This window comes from Liolophura sinensis, chromosome 7 (assembly GCF_032854445.1).
Source record: "Liolophura sinensis isolate JHLJ2023 chromosome 7, CUHK_Ljap_v2, whole genome shotgun sequence".
Taxonomy (NCBI): Eukaryota; Metazoa; Mollusca; class Polyplacophora; order Chitonida; family Chitonidae; genus Liolophura; species Liolophura sinensis.
The window spans coordinates 47983925-48004393 of NC_088301.1; the positions used below are offsets into that span (position 1 = coordinate 47983925).

The 20469-nt window shown below is 36.7% G+C and overlaps 4 protein-coding genes across 5 annotated transcripts in view; 1 reads left to right on the forward strand and 3 right to left on the reverse strand.

The window, feature by feature from the left end:
• Positions 1–20469, forward strand: part of LOC135470161 (emerin homolog 1-like) — a 238355-nt gene that overhangs the window by 209906 nt on the left and 7980 nt on the right. The window lies entirely within an intron of this gene.
• On the reverse strand, positions 1463–5538 carry LOC135471544 (alpha-N-acetylgalactosaminidase-like). The gene is made up of 7 exons (XM_064750813.1): positions 5384–5538; positions 4753–4927; positions 4135–4309; positions 3555–3637; positions 3127–3288; positions 2177–2374; positions 1463–1752 (listed from the first exon to the last, which is right to left on the reverse strand). Exons 1-7 carry the CDS (start codon positions 5536–5538, stop codon positions 1495–1497), a joined length of 1206 nt encoding a protein of 401 aa, XP_064606883.1. The 3' UTR covers positions 1463–1494.
• On the reverse strand, positions 6511–9755 carry LOC135471897 (uncharacterized). The gene is made up of 5 exons (XM_064751315.1): positions 9553–9755; positions 9138–9252; positions 8366–8466; positions 7305–7422; positions 6511–6873 (listed from the first exon to the last, which is right to left on the reverse strand). The coding sequence occupies exons 1-5, from the start codon at positions 9638–9640 to the stop codon at positions 6822–6824; spliced, it is 474 nt and encodes a 157-aa protein (XP_064607385.1). The 5' UTR covers positions 9641–9755; the 3' UTR covers positions 6511–6821.
• LOC135470160 (WD repeat-containing protein 82-like) lies at positions 12351–20120 on the reverse strand. The gene is made up of 8 exons (XM_064748939.1): positions 19815–20120; positions 19412–19478; positions 19115–19214; positions 18593–18709; positions 16783–16938; positions 16144–16213; positions 15879–16021; positions 12351–13836 (listed from the first exon to the last, which is right to left on the reverse strand). Exons 3-8 carry the CDS (start codon positions 19196–19198, stop codon positions 13807–13809), a joined length of 600 nt encoding a protein of 199 aa, XP_064605009.1. The 5' UTR covers positions 19199–19214; positions 19412–19478; positions 19815–20120; the 3' UTR covers positions 12351–13806.

The following is a 20469-nucleotide window of genomic DNA, read 5'->3' on the forward strand; positions in this document are numbered from 1 at the left end:
AATTCAGCATTCATTACATGACATGGGGGTTAGCAGTTTTATGGGCCATGGAAAGACGATTTCAAAGACATGAACATAACAGCTATAAAACTATTTCCCAAAGTTTTAGCAAATGAGATGTGGGGTGAAAAAATTACAAAGTTTTCATGACTGATAATGCTGGATTAGTTGACATAAGTAATAAAACGTCATCGAAATATCCTGTGGTTATGAAATTAGTTCGCAGATTGCGTTAAATAACAACATTTTATAAACGATATCAAAATGATGTCTTTTGCTACAGTTCTGTGTTATTATATGTGCCCGCGTAATCTGTTAGCGTCGTGTTTGATTGGATAGAATTATCAAGATGACTGTCTCGATTCAGGCAAGCTATTTGAGCACTACTGTTATTTTGTTCTACATTGCATTCGATAAAATATCATTAAAATATTAATGAATGATACTTTTTAGAAAGCTTGACTATCCTGCTTTCGATTGGAATATGTTTTAGTCAGCTAGGTGCTGTCTTGTCCTTTTAAAACTTTTCTAATTACAACTTTACTTAATCTGAGACGTCTCTTAATCTCAGACTTATTAAATGTTTTAATTGCCAGTCTATGGTACTGCGACATGTTCTGTGATAATTTCAACCAAGAAGCTGTGAGCCTTTAGGATTAAACATTTAGTGATATTTTCGTAGGTTTGATAATACCTAATGCAGCGCCTATTAGGAATATTTGTCAGAAACAGTTTTATACTGTCACTAAACACTTTTGAAAATTTAATGGAAGTAGTGTCTTAGGCAGAGACCGTTGAAAAGATTTGTGATGTCATCATTTTTTTACAGTTGGCACAGCACTTTTGGGGGGTCCTCAGCAATTCAATTGACAAGCATATGAAGTCAGTCGAGTGAGCAGCAGAGAAGTTGAAAGGACAGACATAATTACGTATATCGGTAAGTACGTGGTCGACTGGATTTGGGCTCTTCTGCTTCCAGGAGCTCTCTCCAGTGTCCTCAAACAAAGATAGAACAGATGGAAGATCTTCCAGAAACTGCAAATCGAGTCAAGTCTCGTGTGACTCGAAACATTAATAATTATTGGCTTACCCCATGACTCCGTAAAAAAATCAATGTAATTTCATAAACACAAGTCTAAGTAATTCCGTCTGTAGAGATTCAAAGTTAATAATAAAAAACAACGATTTCAAGAGGGTTGCCAGCATAAAGGGTTTGCATGTCCTCAGCTTTATCCAGTCAATATGGTTTAACCGAACTATTGCAGGTATATAGACACAATCCTTTTGTGAGCGCACGATACAGGACTATATACATATTCTCTGCTGCTGGTACGGCGAAATAGTATCGAAAACTGACCAACAGAAGATTCTAATAGGACGTATTTTTTATTTTCTGAATTGTTTTTATTATTTCACCTAATATGTATATCTGTAAATTTTGTATATATGCATATAACCCTCGTTACATATGTATGCATATAAGGCCCAATTGGTTCAGAGTGGATTGGCAGTAAAGAAATATACTCCGCTTGGATTGACCTTGACTGTATAGGACTCTTGAGGTGTCAGCGTTCCAATCGGTTGCCCATCGAACACCTCGGTGAGGTTGTACCCGTTAGTGTTACTGAGCCCCATCTGCTTGGCTGAGACTGTGACCCTCGTCGGCATGCCCTTCCCCACAACGTTCAGTAACGCCACAGCCACTGTACCTTCAGGTGAAATTGGCCTTGTCCAGACTTCTATATTGCTTACCTGTATGAGCGGAAACACAAAACATTCATGTAAATTCAGCTGTTGGAGAGACAGAATGGTAGCTGTGTTGGATTAAAGTTTATTCAATGTAATTGGTCGTTTAGCGCCGTGGTCAAGAACTAGTCAAGACACAGATTCAGTGAGAACTGGATTCGAACACACGAATTTGTCAACAGGCTGGCATTTGAAAGAGTTTTAAGTGTTTGTCAGTGAAAGCCTTTGGTGGTATAATTTTATAAGCATAGAATATTTCTGTTTAAACCATATAGGCGTATATCTTCGGGAATTTAGTAATTCTTAGATGCCTTAAAGTTGTACACTGCTAATAACAAAAGGTAAATTATTTTCACACATGAGGTTCTTACACATATGCTAAGTAAATACGTCTTTAAACCTTTTTTGACTTAATAAAAAACTGAATTACAATGGTGCGCCGTTTCCCCTGTATTCCCATTGGATCCTGGTTTATCCGTAGGACATTTTTGTTCTGGAGCAATGCCTTTGACGCGGGACGGATATCCCGCAGGTCGACGGACATGAGCAGGGGAGCCGCAAAAATGGCCCACATGGCCATCTGTACACGTTCCTGTTCATAGCTCAAACCAAAGTTTCCGATAATGAGCTGAAGAAAGACAAAAACAAAAATAAGTAATTAAAATACAACATGTAGGCAAATATATTTACGGCTCGCAGGTTAGATAACAATGTTATTGTTATAATTTTGTGGAAATAATATTCTTCTCTGGAATTTTCCTAAATTAAGCTAATGTTCACACTTTAGTTTAATTGCCGTTTTTTTGTACATTTATGAATCCTAAAAGGAAGTAAATATATCGGGTGGACATAAAAAAATGGGCTATACTTTGGCACTCAATATCTCTGAAACCCTCTTACGTCAGATTCTAAAAATTTACACACTCAAAAGGCATTATATCCTAAGTATACAGACCAAATTTCAATTTCATCCTTTCAAATGTCTGTTAATGGGACCAAAATCAAAACAGAGTCAAACTCGCACGTTCCGGACAGTTTCAAAATGATGTCAGTATATTAACAAATCATGACATTTGAATGTCTAAAGATTGAAAGGGTTTGAACAAAGGATAATGGAGCAATGCAGCATCAAAGTACAGCCCATTTTTTTTATGCCCACCCGATATATATCACATAGTTAAAACCATTGGTTAAAAGAGTTTCGACTAAGATATAGATTACAATAATAGATACATTATTGATATTGCTGCTTCATACCATGTACTCATGTAGGTCGTATAGAAAAAACTTATATGCCTAAGAATACACTACCTTGTTGGTATATAAATTGCATCATGTATGACATAATATGCCTATACATCATACATCAGATAAGCTTACTTCGTCTGGATCGTTCCATCCTCCAGGCCCAGCGTATGCGCTTAGCCCGTTGGTGTCATTTCCATAAAACTCGATCACATACGACAGCATTTCCCAAGAATCTTCCATGTCGTGGGATGTCCTCCATAAATTGCACGTATCCCTTACTGCAGTGAAGTTAGGCTGAAAGGTAATGGCGACATACAATGGCAGTGACTGATGACTATGTAATGTACACTCTGGATAATTTTGCACATTTGCGGCATATATACTGTACAGCACAACCGCGTATAAATATAAGTTTTAGCCAGAAAATGCAACTTTCAAATAAATCGTTTTGTCATTAAATTTTGTTGGAATGATAAGCTGTTTACACGGAAGGAGGTCATCGTGAAGTAGACCCATCTGTTAACATGCAGAACATAATAAATCAATAAATGATACTGTACCTTAGCAGATACCAAAGGCCACTCGCAAGAAAATATCATTGGTCGACCCGTTTGATTTAAGAAGAATCCCATGATTGGAAAGCCTTTTTTGAAACAAAATTCATTCAAAGTTTACACATGCAATGATCCAAGAGAATAAGGCCTGTGACTTAAGCCACAAGGTTCATAGCATAACTATTTACATTTAGAAAGTTAATCATATTTTATCATAATAGGTTTCCTTCTTAATAGGGTCCTGATTTATTTTACACTACAGTGTCATGATTCTTTTACATTGTTTTCATCTGATTGTTTATTAAATGTGATGAAAACACAACGTTTTAAGTAATTCCAGGCCAGTGAAGTCTGTTAATTTGCAATTAACATCACATTTTTACCTATTTTTTTAAGCCATGCTGATAGAAGGCGTGCGAATTTCTTCTATTTAAGCACTTTTATGAACATGTAGAATTTAATTCTAACCAAGGTAAACTGAAAAAAGTCGTATTTCACTAGTTACATGCATCTGATCAAACTATCAAACTGCCATCGTTGCTCTGGTTTTACTCTCTATGATGAAGTGTTTTATAGGGATATTTACCAAAGTTGCTGTCCCCGGAGTCGGAGTTGCATACATCAAATTTGACGTAATCTATTCCCCAGTCAGCAAACGTCTGTGCGTCGACGGATAAATAGAACTCACTGCCAGGATACTTGGCGCACGTCTCTGTGCCAAAATCTTCATAAATACCAAGCTTCAATCCCTTAGAGTGGATCTAAATAACACGACAATTAAAAAATGAGAAAAAAAATGTTTATAATACTTATGATTTATACAGTCCATGCAAATGAATACATCTATACAGTGTTAATTATGTTATAGTTTTCCGCAAAATTATGAATTTAGCGTGTGACATTTTATGTGAACATAAGATTCCAACGAAATACCTATTTTATGTCACTTTCGCTATATTCGTCTCTCTCACTCCAGTAACATGTACCATTAAATCGTATATAGCAAACTTTAACATCATTTTAGGATCAGTGGATTAAAGCTGAAGTATTTGTTTTGTAATAAACCTATACAGTAGAGCCGTTGTAATAAAACATAACTGATTGCGTTATATAATAAAGTTAAAATATTTGTGTTTTGAATACATGTCACAAAGATAAAATAATAGATGTATAGATATCATATTTGTAGACACAAACCACCTACATATTTGGCCAAACCAGACATGCCACTCGGAAAACGGTCAGGATCAGCCTGCAAACGGCCTTGGGCATCCCTCTCCCTGGCCAGCCAGCAGTCGTCAATATTCACGTACTCGTAGCCAAGGTCCTTGTAACCGTCAGACACCATCCGATCCGCCATCTGCATAATCAGCTGTTCCCTTCGTTGATGATATACCAAAGCGATGCAATGTATATTTAGACTGGTCTATATGTTTTAATTTGGCTTCTTGTACAGCTTTTGTTATAAGCGTGTATGCCTCATTTTCACATTTGTTTATTTAGTCAACTACATTTCATTTATGCATACAACGGCGGTCAGGCCCTAAAGCCAAGTACCTCGCAAAGTAACCTCGTGAACCTGTGGTATCGGAAGCAGTGACACGTTGATTGGTCAGAGGCCAAATCGGCAGCGGTGAAAATGACGATTCACGCAAACCACTAGGTCTGAGAGATCTGTTGTCTTGTAAGCGTTTAGGGGTGAACAGAGAGTGAATTTATTATAAAAGGTGCATCTTATCTGGGCATTCTTAATTGCTGTACCATACCAGTTTATTCGATTTCCACACATAGAACGACAACCATTCAATAAATCAACTTTATACAGGCACTCTTACCTCACGCAAAAGTCTGGATCGTTCACACAATCTGTGTTGCAGCGGAACCGCTCCCAGTGAAGCCATCCCATTGGTGGAGTGAGGGCGAGTCCGTTATTTAGTGCATATCCAGTAGAACATATACACACGACCAAAATAATCACAGTGCAAATCATGCTGTATGCAAACTGATCGTGACTAAACGGTCTTTCCTAGCAGTATACACTTACCGTAGGCCTTATAACACTCTAAATGTGGATGAAGACAAAGCACCGAACTATCAAATTTACTGCTGTAATCTTGATTTGGTTGACCTCAGATATGTGGAGCAGATACTGTGTTTATTGTTTGTTGCTGATATAGATATGTAGATGTAGATCATTTATATTATGCTGCACCGTGCACGCAGGGAAACTATCGAAAACTAAAATAGATTATAATAATATTGTAGACAACTTGCAAGGCTTTAGAAGTCTGACGGAGTGGCTATAGAGTGTAGAGGTCGGTCCTTCGTATCAGTATTACTGAATTTTAATGTATTAAATGAGCCAGCTTTTAAAAGAATCATACCAAGGAACTTTCTGTCGGAGACAAGACGTTAAGTCTGCTCATCTAAAACCACATTAAAAGAAAAGACGACAAATATAATAGAGCTTATTGAGGAAGAGGGATGCTTGGTAACTCAATAAATCAACTTTGAATAAGGAATTCTAACGAGGTCATGGGTTGCGCAGCAGTACAGCAACCGGAAACACAATCGCGCGTCACTCGTGCCAGGCTACCAGACGCATATATGGTCAACAGACAAACATGGTTCGAGTGACGTCATCGGAAACAGACGCGTAGACCTATTATAAAAATTTCGCTTGTCTCGATGTGCGTCTTTCCTCTTACTTTGAACAGCGATATCTCGCCTGTGCAACGTCACAAAAGAAAAAATTATGCTTTTTAATGTTCCTGTGGTATGCACTGCCCTCGGATTAATACCTGGCAAACTTTCTGACATAGCTTCTATTCTGGCTATGGAATAAAGAACACAACCTATAAAATAATCGCTCGGTTTCCTCCTATCATAATGCTGGCCGCCCTTGTACAAACTCAAACAAACATACAAAGAAAGAAAGAAAGAAATACAATTACGTTTACCATTCAGTTTATTACCGTTTTATCAGGTAGAAGCCCTATACAGGTGAAATGGTAAAATGGTGAGGTAATTATGATGTTCATGCCACAAAGGAGGATGGAGACTGAGGTTAAGGTCGCGATGTAACTACAGTACGTTTATACTTGTATATTTAGCTATAGTTTAAAACCAATAGACCAATGAAATACAGGTATGTTAATATGTCCTCTTATAAAAGTTACGCGCAGATTTCTGTTGGATGTATTCTTTCATTAAAGAAATATCACTGAGTGAGTTCTGATCTTGGGTGTTTTATGTATGGGACTGCAGAAAAGACTACTTCACTTCCTCAGCTGCTGCTTCTTCCACAGGTAACTCCTCCAGCGGCCTGAAGGGAAAAAGGACGAATATATTTTGAACATTCGCCTGAAACTTTATTTTTCTGGATGTCATTTTCCATCTGAAATACACCGTGAGCCCGCAGTAAGAAGCGGATTGTTTAAAATTCTAATGTTTGACACAACTTCAGTGGTATCATGAAGATGGATATGTTCTCCAAAAAATCTTAAATTTACCAGAAATTGCCTGTTGGTCTTACAAGCACACAAACGTGTATATAGTATAAACAAACTGATCCTCACAATTAATACTACCGGTATAATGTCTCCAATAATCACAATGTCACGCAGATAAAGAAAATGAAAGATTCAAAATGAACGCAGAAGTAGAGGATATCGGTGTATGTTAAATGGTGTTTGATTGGCCGATGCTGCATGACATTACAGTCAACTGAATCTTTGTGATAATGTATATACTTACCCACACTTAACAGAGGAGTCTGTGTTGCATTGACACCACTCTGTTTCAAGTGTTCTCCTTTCACCAGCTGGAATTTGAACAACGTTGCCAGAGTCCACTGGCGATTCAACAACACAATCTACAGAAGAAAAGAAAAACCCAGTATTTATTCTAAATTTCACACGCTATATCTGTATATATGTAAAAAAATAAAATATGTAAATCTTAATTTTCATCACATGACAATCCCACATATTGGTGCAAAGACTAACATCTGAATTCGTCATTATTATACATATAACTAGATGCTACGCTACGTGTTTACAAAACAAACAACGCACATATTCCATACAAAACACACAACGCTCAATATACAATACAAAACACACAAAGAACATATGCCCCTCCTCCCCCAAACACTACACACCTCCTGTAGTCATGGGAGTGTGCTTAATCACACCCACATGTAACAGTCAAAATCAAGGAAAAAGGGAAACTGCTCTGCTTGTAAAGTGTAAAAATCTGTCAAATGTGGTAAAAATTCCGTTGTATTTTATGAAAACTATATTGATCTCAACAGGTTATACATGCTTGCTGACACTTGGTGGTTTTACAACTTCCACCCATCGGCAGGTCCAAAATTCACTTCTCACCAAAATATACGCAGCAAATTCAGCGGAAGGTGTATTTGAACACACGACATCACTGGACACATGAGCTAAATTAGCACTTCTATAGTTGGGAGGAAAATTTATTTTTCGGTCATAATTCTGTAACTCACACATTAAGATTTATGCATATATTAAGACAGTGATATAACACACAACTTTATTATTTTGAGTAATTCTAAACTAGTGATGTCTGCTAAATTGCTATTGGCATCACTGCATTTTCTTCCTTCTAATTCTGTTTATGCTACGTTGCTTTAGAGGGTGTCTACGTTGCTACTTTTTATAAGTATTTACATAAGCTAAGTACCACACTGTTGTCGCTACTGTAGTTTAATTCTCCGTTCTGTAGTCTTTGTCAAGCCTGTGGAGTGAACTGATATATAATGATTCGTGTTCCAGAAAGAACAATACCTGTACAAGCTGGATCCCGTATTTTACAGCAGTTCGTTCCTTTCTCAGGGTCAGCCTTTACGTTCGGAATCATATTGCAGAGGGTGTCAGTGTGTTCACACCTGGTGAAATTGAGCGAATGATTCGTGATTGCAGTGCTATCTAATAAGGCAAGGAAACACGGACATGACATAAAGGTAAAAATCAATTACAAGTCTATTCGAATTTCGCCCAAGGGGAGCTCCCCTCAAATAACAGACCAAGCGGCACCTGGACCCTCGCCTGATTGGCTGGGATACTACTTCCCCTGCTTCAACCCTCCTCCAACTCCCAAATTTTATAACGATCTGCCCCTCCTGTAAGTTCAGGGCATATTGTGTCACAACACATTAAGAAATGTTATACAAACATTTAATCATTATTCTGTGATAGGCCTACTATGAATTTTTCTACACACGAGACTGAACGTCAATGCGTCTAAAATAAGAGGTATACATCCATGCATTGAAAACCTTTCGCGTCGCAATTAACGTCACAACACTCAAGAATAGGCCACACAATTTCAATCAAATTCGACAAAAAAGACAAGCACATAACAAATAATATAACATGGCCTATGCAGAGAAATTTTAGAAGCAAATTGTTATTTTTAACAAGCTTCAACCCCCTCGATTTTATACCTCCCTTGGTTTGTGTCTTTCCCATAGAGTAACGTGCGATTTTAAATGATAAAGTGATAAAATCATTATTTCTTTAAAAAATGTAATGACAATAACAATATGGTTAGCCTTACATCGGCGAACACTTCGGAACTGGGAATCCATTAAACTCCACACAAACACATTTTTCCTCACAACCTTTATGGAAATTGTCGCCAATCTTGTATTGCGCTCCTTCATATTCGCAACCTTGGTCAGAAAAATCAATCATAACCAGTTATAATTTTGAACACATAGCAAAATTATATATTAGACATATTAGAGCATTACATGGAAATGCAAAGTCATGTATTTGAGAAATGCTCTCTAAACGTAATAACAAACAAATTTATTCTATGCAGCCATCATGAAGACAAGACCGAGCTGTGTGTGTGAAGGTTTCAAACATTAAACTATAATTCAGATATCGGCACATAAATTCTCTTTCTTTTTAAAATAAATTATCGTTTTAACTATAATGAAAATACGAAATCCTTACAGAAGGTTTACCTGTTGGGAAATCTGGAACTTCATCTATTGGGAATGCCCAAACGCCAAAACACGCCAGAAGCAATCCTAAGGAATGATGGACCTTCATGGTCTGAAGATCATGTAATGATTGTTCCCCAATTTAATGATGTACTATGGAAGTGTGGATACACTTATATGGCGTCACACGAATTTTAAGCACGTCCTAAAGAGAAGAGCTTTCCCTTTTCGTAAATTGCAGTGATCTAAAATTATGAAAAGCTTATAACGAATCGATAAAATTTAACCTAGTATTGCGCGTGCGTCATATGGTTCGAATAATCCCATGCATTCATCCATTTACTATATGATCCAAGACAGGGATGACCTACATGTACTAAAGGTATGCAATGTCAGCACACACTGTTACATATGTAGCAATATGAAATTATAACATATCAGCCCGCAGGTAATAACTGACAAATGCAATTCATGAATAGGCCAAATACTTGCGAATAATAAAAGAAAAATTACAATAATTTCCATTTTGTAATCCTTAAATAAAAGCCTAATTTTTCTGTACTGAACTCAGGTCGGAAGTTCAAAGAAGCACATGTAGTCCATTTGTGCATTGCGCTTATCCAAACAGGCCTACAGACTCAATATTGCGAATATTAACAACTAAGAAAACAAAGCAAATAGAAGGGAAAATTGAGTTTCCGGGAACTGGGAGGAGCCACGTAATTCTTGTCGATCGTGTTGCCACAGACTGCACCTGGCTTTAATTTACGACATGCAGGCTGTTACATATATCTTGAACGGCGTTTTGTTCCTGGCCTTGTATCTTCACGGTATGAAGCCAGAATACCTTAGACAACTGTTACGCAGACACAGCACTCACTATAATGTCAATGACCTGAACAATATGACATCAAAAGGTAGGCCCCATATATTGGTCACAATATCAATGACATTTCGTTACTTTTGTATCATCTGTAAGAATAGTCTTTCAGAAATGCGTACAGCAATAGTTCACTTCATTATTTATTGCGATCGCGTCATAGTCTTAAGCACACGTGTTCTGTATACCTGTACACTGTAAAAGACCTAAAACTCCCCCCAATGGCTAAATTTCTCATGTTGCCTAATTATGTGAGTTCTTCAAATCTTAGAAAGATGTTTTGATGTTTCTTGGGAAGGTAAGATGACATCCTTCAGAGAAACGACCAGTAAACACCAGAAGTAATGATTCATTACCCTTACTTTCCTTAAGAAATGCACGTTTTGGGGGGTAATTTTATATCATTTGCCACGCATTTACGTTACCACTAATATAAATAAGCTTGGGAAATGGCGGTCAATGTTGGTAACCAAAGATGTATTATTTCACGTCTTCGTAAGCATTAAGTGAGGAACTGTTTGGAACAAAATTTTCTGAACTGTTGGCATGACTACCGAGTTTTTACGTGCATCACGCCTAACGAGGCTGGCCTACTGTGTCTTTGAAAACGTAGAGGTCTCGTTCAGAAAGGTGGACAGATCACGTTGTCCATATATCACTTTACTTGGTCATTATGAAGTCCACGCGGCGTGAATGCTTGGCTATTAAGAATGGTGCCTTCATCTGTATGATGTAGTAACCATTGTCAGTGAGGCGAATATTGCATGTTCCATCTTTACTATGAAGTATGCTGTCTCCACCACGAACTATTTGATTTTCCCTCACTCAACAGACTCAACCGCAGCCATCCTTCGGGTCCTATCTGGTTTTCCCTCACTCAACAGACTCGACTGCAGTCATCCTCTGGGTGCTATCTGATTTTCCCTCACTCAACAGACTCGACCACAGTCATCCTCTAGGAGCTATCTGATTTCCCCTCACTCAACAGACTCGACCACAGTCATCCTTTGGGTGATATTTGGTTTTTCCTCACTCAACAGACTCGACCACAGTCATCCTCTGGGTGCTATCTGGTTTTCCCTCACTTAACAGACTCGACCGCAGTTATTCTCCGAGTGCTCGAGCTTGGGAATTTTAGAGCATTTGTGTCGAATTCCATACACAATCCAGTTGATAGATTTTCACAGTATCTGTACATAAATGTACAAACACGCTTGAGTTGTTAAGACACCATTTTTAAAATACTTTTGCACATGCAAGTCTGCACCAAGTATACGGCATTTTTAAGAAATCTTATGCGTTTGCAATGGGTTTATAGTGATATAGCATAGATAGCAGCTGACGGTAACACTGTTATCATCCTTCCCTTCGCCTTCTTGGAGGCCCCATCTTACAAAGTTATGTGGAAAAATAACCATACATGCTGACATGTGAAAAATGGCATTATGAACACAATTATTTGCCAGAACAATGCTTGCTTTTTTATGTCGCAAAATTTCAATGGTATGACGATGAGGAGTTATTAGAGGTGTGTGTACATATACTGTGTCGTTTTGTGGCATGGGAGAGTCCAGAGAGGGAAAGTCCATCACGCCACCACAGAACTATCATACTGAAGGCACCAGATACGACACTCCACCCATGATACACAGGGCCAGCCAGTTTCCGTTCTCTAACACCCCAGTGCTGAGCACCAAGGGAAGCAGCAATAAGTACCACTTGTTTGATCATGCTCTGGTTTTATCCCAGGTCTCAGGACTTCGAGGCAGGTGCTTTTAATCATTAGGCCACCAAAGAGGTCATTGATCATATAAGCTTACCTAATTTTAACATTATCTCTGGGTTAATCATGAGAAATCAAGAATATAAATTTATTTCACAATGTAAAAAATATGTAAAACCTTGATACAATTAGAACTCAGAGCCTATTCATGTTAGTTTATGTAAAAATTTATTCATGGTAAACAGATATGTTTCTATGAAAACAGTTTGGATATTTCCTGTTATATCTAGCATCTTAACTAAATGTCAATTTGATCAGCCTCATATTAATATGGCTTGTCTACCTGTAAAACTTTTGAACATACAATTTTACACAATGAAAACAGATGTATTTTATGTCAAACTGCTGATGAGAAACAAACCATTACAATGTGGCAGGTTCCTGCTACCAAAGAGTGGCCATTCAGGAGATGTATGGGAAGTATCTTCCGATATAAAACAACATATCTGACAAAAACTGAAATATTACACTCTTATTCATGCAGAAACACAATACTATCAGGATAATCCTCAGATGATTTACAAGACAAACGTATATACACATATGATACAACTTTCTCACCATACCAGCGTGAACTAGTAAACAGAGGTGTTTATAAGTAATTCAAACAGGCTTTGTTTATACAAAAAAAAACACACAATTAAAAATGGATGATCTACTTTTGCAGATCTGAAAAAGCAATTTCCAAAAATAAAAACCTTCCTTCTTGGACGATATATAATCATAAATGTAAAACGTTACACTTCTCTCAATTTCCTGCAACATGTTGCCTTCTCTCCACCTTTACTCACTTCAATGAAGTTCCCTTGCATCTAACATAACTGACTGCACCAAACTACAACGGTGTATATTCGGCAATTTTTGAGGAATTAGCCTAACAGAAGTCTTGACGTTAAGAAAAGGTTGACCATAAGGCCAGCTGCTTCACAAATTGATTCCACTATATGCGCACAACTACCTGGGCAATCCAGTGGACACACTCATAAGCTTTTTCCACAAAACAAACCTATGCTAAGTTGACTAGAAATGCCTAGTATGGCAACACATTTTTATTACAAATGTGGACATGGAAGTAACAATCAACTTAGCTTACGACTGCATTTAATATGAACTCTGACAGTCAGGTCAGTAATGTGTAGGTTATTGTGCAAGGTCAGAACTATGTTGTTAACACACTGGGCGCACTCAAAAAGTACTTTTGAATCTAACAGAAATTGGCAAGAACAAAATTCTGTTATGCTCCCATGCTTTCAACATATCTTACTTCATTTATGGTTAACACACATTACTGATAATTACTTGTGATAGCCTCTTGATAAAGAAACAGAAATATAGTCCATGTACAATATTTTGCTCAAAGGCTTGGTGGTTTCGAAAGAGGAATTTTTTTTCCGGTGAAAAAGTCAACACACAAAAAAATATGCTGCCAAAATATGTCTTCACATATAATAAAGAAACAGTGACAGAAGTAATGAGTACAAGAACTCCCATACATGCACAATGCTGTGAGGAGGATGTGTATAGTACAAGATGAACAGAAGAAATGTACAAAATGTGACTAAATTTAAGTATGAATTCAGGTTAGTTGATGGCAAATGAAATGGGTTCAGCACTACTCATCCATGTATGGAAGCCAAAATGCCTGAAATAAACAAGAAATAATTCACTGTTTGAGAATCATGTGGGTCATGTTGAGGGAATTAAAGACAAACTTCTGACCATATCCACTGAAAAAGATCTTGTACTCTGATGAGTTTGAGCTATCATACTGGGTGGCTTTGTAGATGCCTGTAGTGTCATAAAATCCTGTATGGGAAAACCCATAAATCATTACATTATGGGTAACACCTGTTAACTGTAGTATAATTAGTTCATATTACAGGATTTTATTACATTGCCTTTAACAGGTACAGGTGCCCTTTATGTAATAGGTGTTACATTATGGGTAAGCTTGATCAATGCATGTTTCTGAGCATTGCATCAGGGTGCCATAATGTGACACACCTGCATTCAATTGGATTGTATTCTTAAATCTGTTATTTGTCACATTTTATCTAAAACAACTAGTGATTTTTTTTTTATAAATCTTTACTCCCATTATCTACATGTAAATCGTTTAATGTAAGACATTTTACTAGGCCTGCAAACTAAAACAATCATCAAAATAAACCAGTGAGTATTCACTGCGTCTGCCTGGTGTGCATCTGCTCATGGATACCTATGGTGAAATACATAAATCTACTATTCGTAAGTAAAAATATATCTTTAGGGAGACTACAGGAAAACACAGCAGTCTGCCAAACACTAGTCTGTAAAGCTGTGGCTAAATCAGCAAAAGCTGGATGTGAGCTTGAGACTTTAACCTTTTATAAGGGAAACTGCACTTCCCAAATGGTACTTTATATGTACATGTATGTATGTTTGGCGCATGTTTGGAGTTTTACGCCTTACAATTTTTCAGTCATATGACGAAAAGGAGTCATTAGGTGTGTGTACATATACAGTGTCTTCTTGTGGCAGTCAAATGGTCATTTAAAGTGAACATGAAGTCTGCCACTATATATGCGTAGAACAAAGGATACAGTACATATTTATCATAAATATGTAAAAAATTCTATATAGTTTCCGAAGCCAAGAAGATTAAGTTCGATATTGGGGATACGGCACTGACAGACAATTCACTCCGAGTAACCATGTTGTAGAAGCCCTTATGAACTTGGCCAATCACTAGCGCTAAAACCGTCATGTGATAATTGGCTGTCATGTCAAAAAACCTATTAGCTCTCAACTGTCAGTGTGGTTTCTTATAATGTATAGACAGATATCGATGCAATGAATTGCATTTTGTAGTTCGTTTAAGTGTTAAACTGGTGACTTTTGAACCACACATTTATGAGAAGGGAACTGAAAACGGCTGCTCGTGTCACAATGGGTACATGTCGGGTAGGATACCACAGTAACCTGTCAGGGTGAGCTGGCAGGAAAGCCACCTCGGGAGAGACATTGCCTGAAGAAAAACATTGTGACTTTGCATTATTTTTCCTTAGCAAGGTCAGACTTATTTCAAAAATATCTTCCCAAAATCTGAATGAAAGAGTCTGTTATAAATCAGAAGGTTCTGCTAGGATCGGGTAAATTCCCTGATGCAGGGCAAGGATGAGCAGGACTGCACAAACATGACGCATGTGTCCACGAACATCCCCGTGACCGAGCACTAAAGTAAAAGAAATATATGCCGTTTGAAAACACACAGAGCTGAGGCTCTTTGTTTGGGTGTCAGGTGTTTTTGTTTGTATTTTCTCATCGTCACATTGTTTAATACTGGTGGTACAGGAGAGCTCCTAGGTTTTGTGACGTCACTCTGGATAGATACAACATGGCAAAATGGTGTCACCAAATAAGTGGGTAGGTACTGACGATTGTTTGATAATTCCTTTTGTTGATAAGCAGTGTAGAATTTTAAAAATATTTTTAGAACATTTCTGGAATACTACTTTATTAATTAATTCAGATTTAGTGGCTGACTTTACGTTCACTCTAAATTTTACGCTTCAGATATATCCATCATGGGGACCTCCCAATATTACCAAAGTTTGACAGAAAAAATTGCCCATTGTAACATTTTAATGGGTATTTTGATCTACGCATTCTGAATCAACAGATCTAATCCACAGTGTTTCTTACCATATTAGTGCAGGCTGTGGCTAGCATCATGAAGCGTGGGTTAAACTGCACACATTGGACAGGTCCTGGATGGTCACATCCCAACATGGCTATTTTGCTACCAGAGATTGTACTCCAACAGTGCATCTTGCCATCAGATGACCCTGTGACAATAAAAATTATAATATAAAAAAACCAATAAAATTAATTTAAATAAAGAAAAAAAAAATAAATAAATAAAATTTCAAAAATACAAAAGAAAAAAGAAAAGTTTCCATCAACTCACCTGAGATGACAAACTGTGAATCGGGTGTAAATGATGCCTCCAGTGGGATCTGCCGACTATTTGTAAAACCCTGCAATAAAGGTGATTGACGAAATCAAAAAGAGCCAATAAAACTTCATTACTACTTTAAAAAGTATGTAAACAAAATATTGTATGCGAGAAGGATGGGAAATCTTTCAGGTATTTACAATTTAATTTTTCGTCCTCAGCATTCATCAATTCACATATTCATTAATTTAATTAGTCTAATGAGGTACATGTAGTCATAAAAATGGAGGTCTGTCTTATGGGCAAAATCAGAAAAGTGGGATTAAACCACTAGCCTTTGGCAAGTATGTGACAACTTTTCCACATGTAACCACCTACATGGTTGTGTCAAATGCCTTTTTGCCACCAGATCCCTCAAATCAGAATAGGGAATGGAATCTTTAAAAAGGCTCATTGTCCTAAGGTGAGACTCAACCAACACCATGTGCATTCTACTGAACAAATGACGATCATTTTAACCACCTCCCAGTATTAACATATTAAAATCACAAGAAACGCTTCTGTTAGCAATCAAATGTACATGTATTGTGCAAGAAGGATTTTATTTGATAATAATTCCCCCACATTTAAAATTGCTTAATTAGAACTCACTGTAAATGAATGAACTGGAGTTCCATGAAAAGCATCGATGAGGCGAATAATTTGTCCATTCGTTGAAATGACAATAAATTTGCCATCCGGACTAAATTTCATTCCTGTCCATTCACAATCTTTTTCTTGTGGCAAGTTAAAGGTGGTAAATGGTCCCTGTAATGGCAGGAATACAAACCCCTAGTAGTTAGTCAAATGGATATCCAAAAATCAGGAATGTCATGACTTCTAAATCAAACTACTACATACAGTAAGAACACAGTGAGACAACAAAGTGATGTGGTTCCATTTTTATAATTTACAACACATGTACTTAAGACAACATCTTCAGCTTTGATGTATATTATTTTGTTTTCAAATTTCAAAGAAAATAAATATACGGATGTATTCTTATATTCTTGATTATCATACACTTAAAGGATTAGTGTCCAGATTTAGCTACTGGTCCTAATTATAAAGATTATAACCTGTTTAAACAGTGTATGACCAGGAGGACTTTAAATCCACCAAAATCAACAGATTAACTGCCCTAATCAATTTCAAGCCTGCTGCCCGTTACCGCTCAGCAGGTGACTTTGTTTGGGTTGTGTAACCAGGGAATTCTTATCAAAACGATATCATTTTTGAGATGGATTCTAGCTACGCAGAACGAAATATACCACTGAATCAATCTGAAGCCCTGATTGATGATGGGGAAAAGTTTCGCTTTATGACACTGACATCTCTGGTCAGACTTTAGATTTCTAACGTGGAATTTGATCTTTGTCCACTATTACCAACAACACAGGCAATATGGAGTGATAAGCTATAGTTTTATCCAGTGTTACACGGTACCTTTCGCGTGTTAATCTTAAAATTTAACATCTACTGACTATTCTTTCCCTCTGTCTGCTTCATAATAAATTTCATTGTATTTCTCAAGGTATTCAAAATTCATTGAAATTAGTCGTGTACAATGTAAATACATGTACAACTGGGATGTCTTCCTTAGTGTACAAAGGTTTACTATCTATCAATTTACAGGTCACTTAAACTTCAGGGTTTAGTCGACTGTAGCTCACATAGTACCATATCTGTAGAATTCAGCTGTATTCCTCTTGTACATTTCAGCTGTACAAAGAGAAGATACAGGCTGTTCCATCTCGTACTACAAATCCATGGGTCCCTGAGGCTCAAATCTTCTGTAAACTTGAAAAAACTTGCAAAAAACTCTAGGGTCATTCAACGTCTTGTTTTCATTTATTTATTTGACTGGTGTTTTACATTGTACTCAAGAATATTTAACTTATATGATGTGGGTAAGCATTATGGTGGGAGGAAACCGGGCAGAGCTCCAGGGCAGATATCAATGACTATCCTCAGGATGCTGACAGACCTTCCCATACACAGCCGGAGAGGAAGCACAACCTGTTTTTACAACCGTGTGCAGAACAGCAAACCCTTTTGTAGAGAAATTTGACATGCTCTTTGTCACTCTTGTAGCTTTTTAACACTGAACTAAACGGTGAAGCTATCATCTCACAACGGTTGGACTTGTATGACTTTATTTAGCAAAGACTACTGAAAGTTGGCAGAAAAAATAATTTTAAGTCCCATTCAGATTATTGTGCCCTCTTTTAAAATATTTTTTTAAAACTCAGTTTAACAACTGATATAAACTAGGGTAACTATTTATGAATAAATAAGAAATCTGGACACTAAGACTTTAAAATATGGTAAAAAGAAACCATACACAAATAAAATTACACCTGAACAAAGTAGATTAGAAATTACAGAAATATGGAATATGACTGCTTTGTTGAACCCCTACCTTGTCAAACGATCTCAAGTCATACAATTTCACTCTTTCAGAGTTGATGCCAGCTGAAAATATTAATCCCTCAGGGTCAAACCCTGCTACTGGTCTTCCTGGTAAATGCATCAACCCCTGGAAATCAACAATGTTTTAAAAAGGTTACAAAACAGGACAACAACAATATCACTGATTCATGAAAGATTCACCATTCAAAATGTCTTTTTATAAAATAAACCGCAATCTTCTCCTCTTATCTTACCAAGGCCAAGAAGGATTAGAATACGTAACCTAATTTGTTACATTCAAACAATAGATGCAATTTTCAATACATGTTATACATGTAGTAAATGAGAAATAGAGCATATTAAATTGCTGTTCTAATATTTTCCTAACTATCTGACAGATTTATCATCAAATGATCACTACCATCAAGACAGAAATGAAAGAATTTAACATCCACAGCTGTGACTAAAATAAAAGTACTTTTTTTTTTTTTTACAAAGATCTGTTAAACTGCAATAAAACCCCGTTACATACCTGGCAGTTTTGTGACTTCAAATCCCACAAACGAATTGTTTTATCAAGTGAGCCAGAGAGGAATGTGTCGTTAATAGGAGACATCGTTAAAGTTACTACCCTGTGAATGAAAACCGGGTTCAAACACAATGAAAACATGGGCTTATCCACTTTGTCCTCAAACAAATTTTATACATGCATTTCCTCAACTTTTCTGAAACTGTGTAGTATTTAAAAAGATCAGTTTACTCTAATACATCATGTTACAGACATGAGTAGATGAATATTGGTATATCAACACAATAAAAATATACTCACTTTTTGGTATGCCCAGTGAAATACCTAATGTATTTGTTGTCATGTAATGATAAATATCTGATGGTATCTGAAAGAAAAATTTATTTAAAATAAAACACTATTTTGATAATGTTGCTGATTTACACGTAGGAATGAGTAAATACAAATAAATGAACCAGTTATGTTTTTACTGGTGTTTATGAATATCAGATTACCAAGGGTGAATTCCTAATGAGGAAATGTTTCCATAGATTTAGCTATTATCAGACAATTCACATAAATCTAACAACTATCGTATAGTACCTAATCGTTTAAAGGTAAAATTATCCTGCAGACAATCACATTATCATTCATGATTTTATGATAAATCCCATGGCTGATTTCTGTGACAAGACACACTGCAACACACTGAATGAGTACCTACCATCGACTTTGGTTGAACTGTGTAATGCTGTATTTGGAGCATGAGTATAACAAATGAGATCCACTCCATATTTCTTACTATTCAAGGTTCTTTTGGCCTGCAACGCACAAGAAACATGCCGACCAATTATGTTTATTATACAGAAAGTAATAACTCAAAATTCAAGCCTACACATTTGCAATAATGAGTATGGAGGTAAGCGAGTTATTCACTGTATCAGTTTTCATGACTTTGTGAAATATGCACATGTAACTAATGAAATGGTGTGTTTGTACTCTTGCCCCCACCCCCACAACTCTTCTATAAATTCTTCCTTTCTGCACCAGATTCAAAACTTTTACTTAAAAAGGGGGAAAAACATAAAATGAATTAAACATGAATAGACTGACCCTTAAATACTGTATCTAAAATACATTTACCTATGTTTTTCCTTTCTTTTTTCACTAAATTAAATGCGGAATTGCAAGGTGAGACTTGTAAACCAATAATCATGTATGTCACCAATATCACACAACTTCGTCTACACCTAAATATAATTGCTGTTGGCTGTACTTCTGTAATGTGTACCTGTGCACAAAAAGTGAATATGGCACACTCTTTAGAGCCAGTGTGAATTCATTAGTAACGTGGTGAAAACAATTCGCTACGCCCACTT

Excerpts from the sequence above, each read along its gene's own strand:
- LOC135471544 (XM_064750813.1), bottom strand. The coding sequence starts at position 5,538 with ATGATTTGCACTGTGATTATTTTGGTCGTGTGTATATGTTCTACTGGA. Across the intron at positions 3,638-4,134 it reads CTCCGGGGACAGCAACTTTG|GCTTTCCAATCATGGGATTC; the intron begins GTAAATATCCCT and ends GTTTCAAAAAAG. Across the intron at positions 1,753-2,176 it reads AGGGGAAACGGCGCACCATT|GTAAGCAATATAGAAGTCTG; the intron begins GTAATTCAGTTT and ends CCGCTCATACAG.
- LOC135471897 (XM_064751315.1), bottom strand. The coding sequence starts at position 9,640 with ATGAAGGTCCATCATTCCTTAGGATTGCTTCTGGCGTGTTTTGGCGTT. Across the intron at positions 8,467-9,137 it reads GTTCCGAAGTGTTCGCCGAT|GTGTGAACACACTGACACCC; the intron begins GTAAGGCTAACC and ends CAATTTCACCAG. Across the intron at positions 7,423-8,365 it reads ACGGGATCCAGCTTGTACAG|ATTGTGTTGTTGAATCGCCA; the intron begins GTATTGTTCTTT and ends TTTCTTCTGTAG.
- LOC135470160 (XM_064748939.1), bottom strand. The coding sequence starts at position 19,198 with ATGTCTCCTATTAACGACACATTCCTCTCTGGCTCACTTGATAAAACA. Across the intron at positions 16,939-18,592 it reads ACTTGAGATCGTTTGACAAG|GGACCATTTACCACCTTTAA; the intron begins GTAGGGGTTCAA and ends CTGCCATTACAG. Across the intron at positions 16,022-16,143 it reads TTCACAGTTTGTCATCTCAG|GGTCATCTGATGGCAAGATG; the intron begins GTGAGTTGATGG and ends TTATTGTCACAG.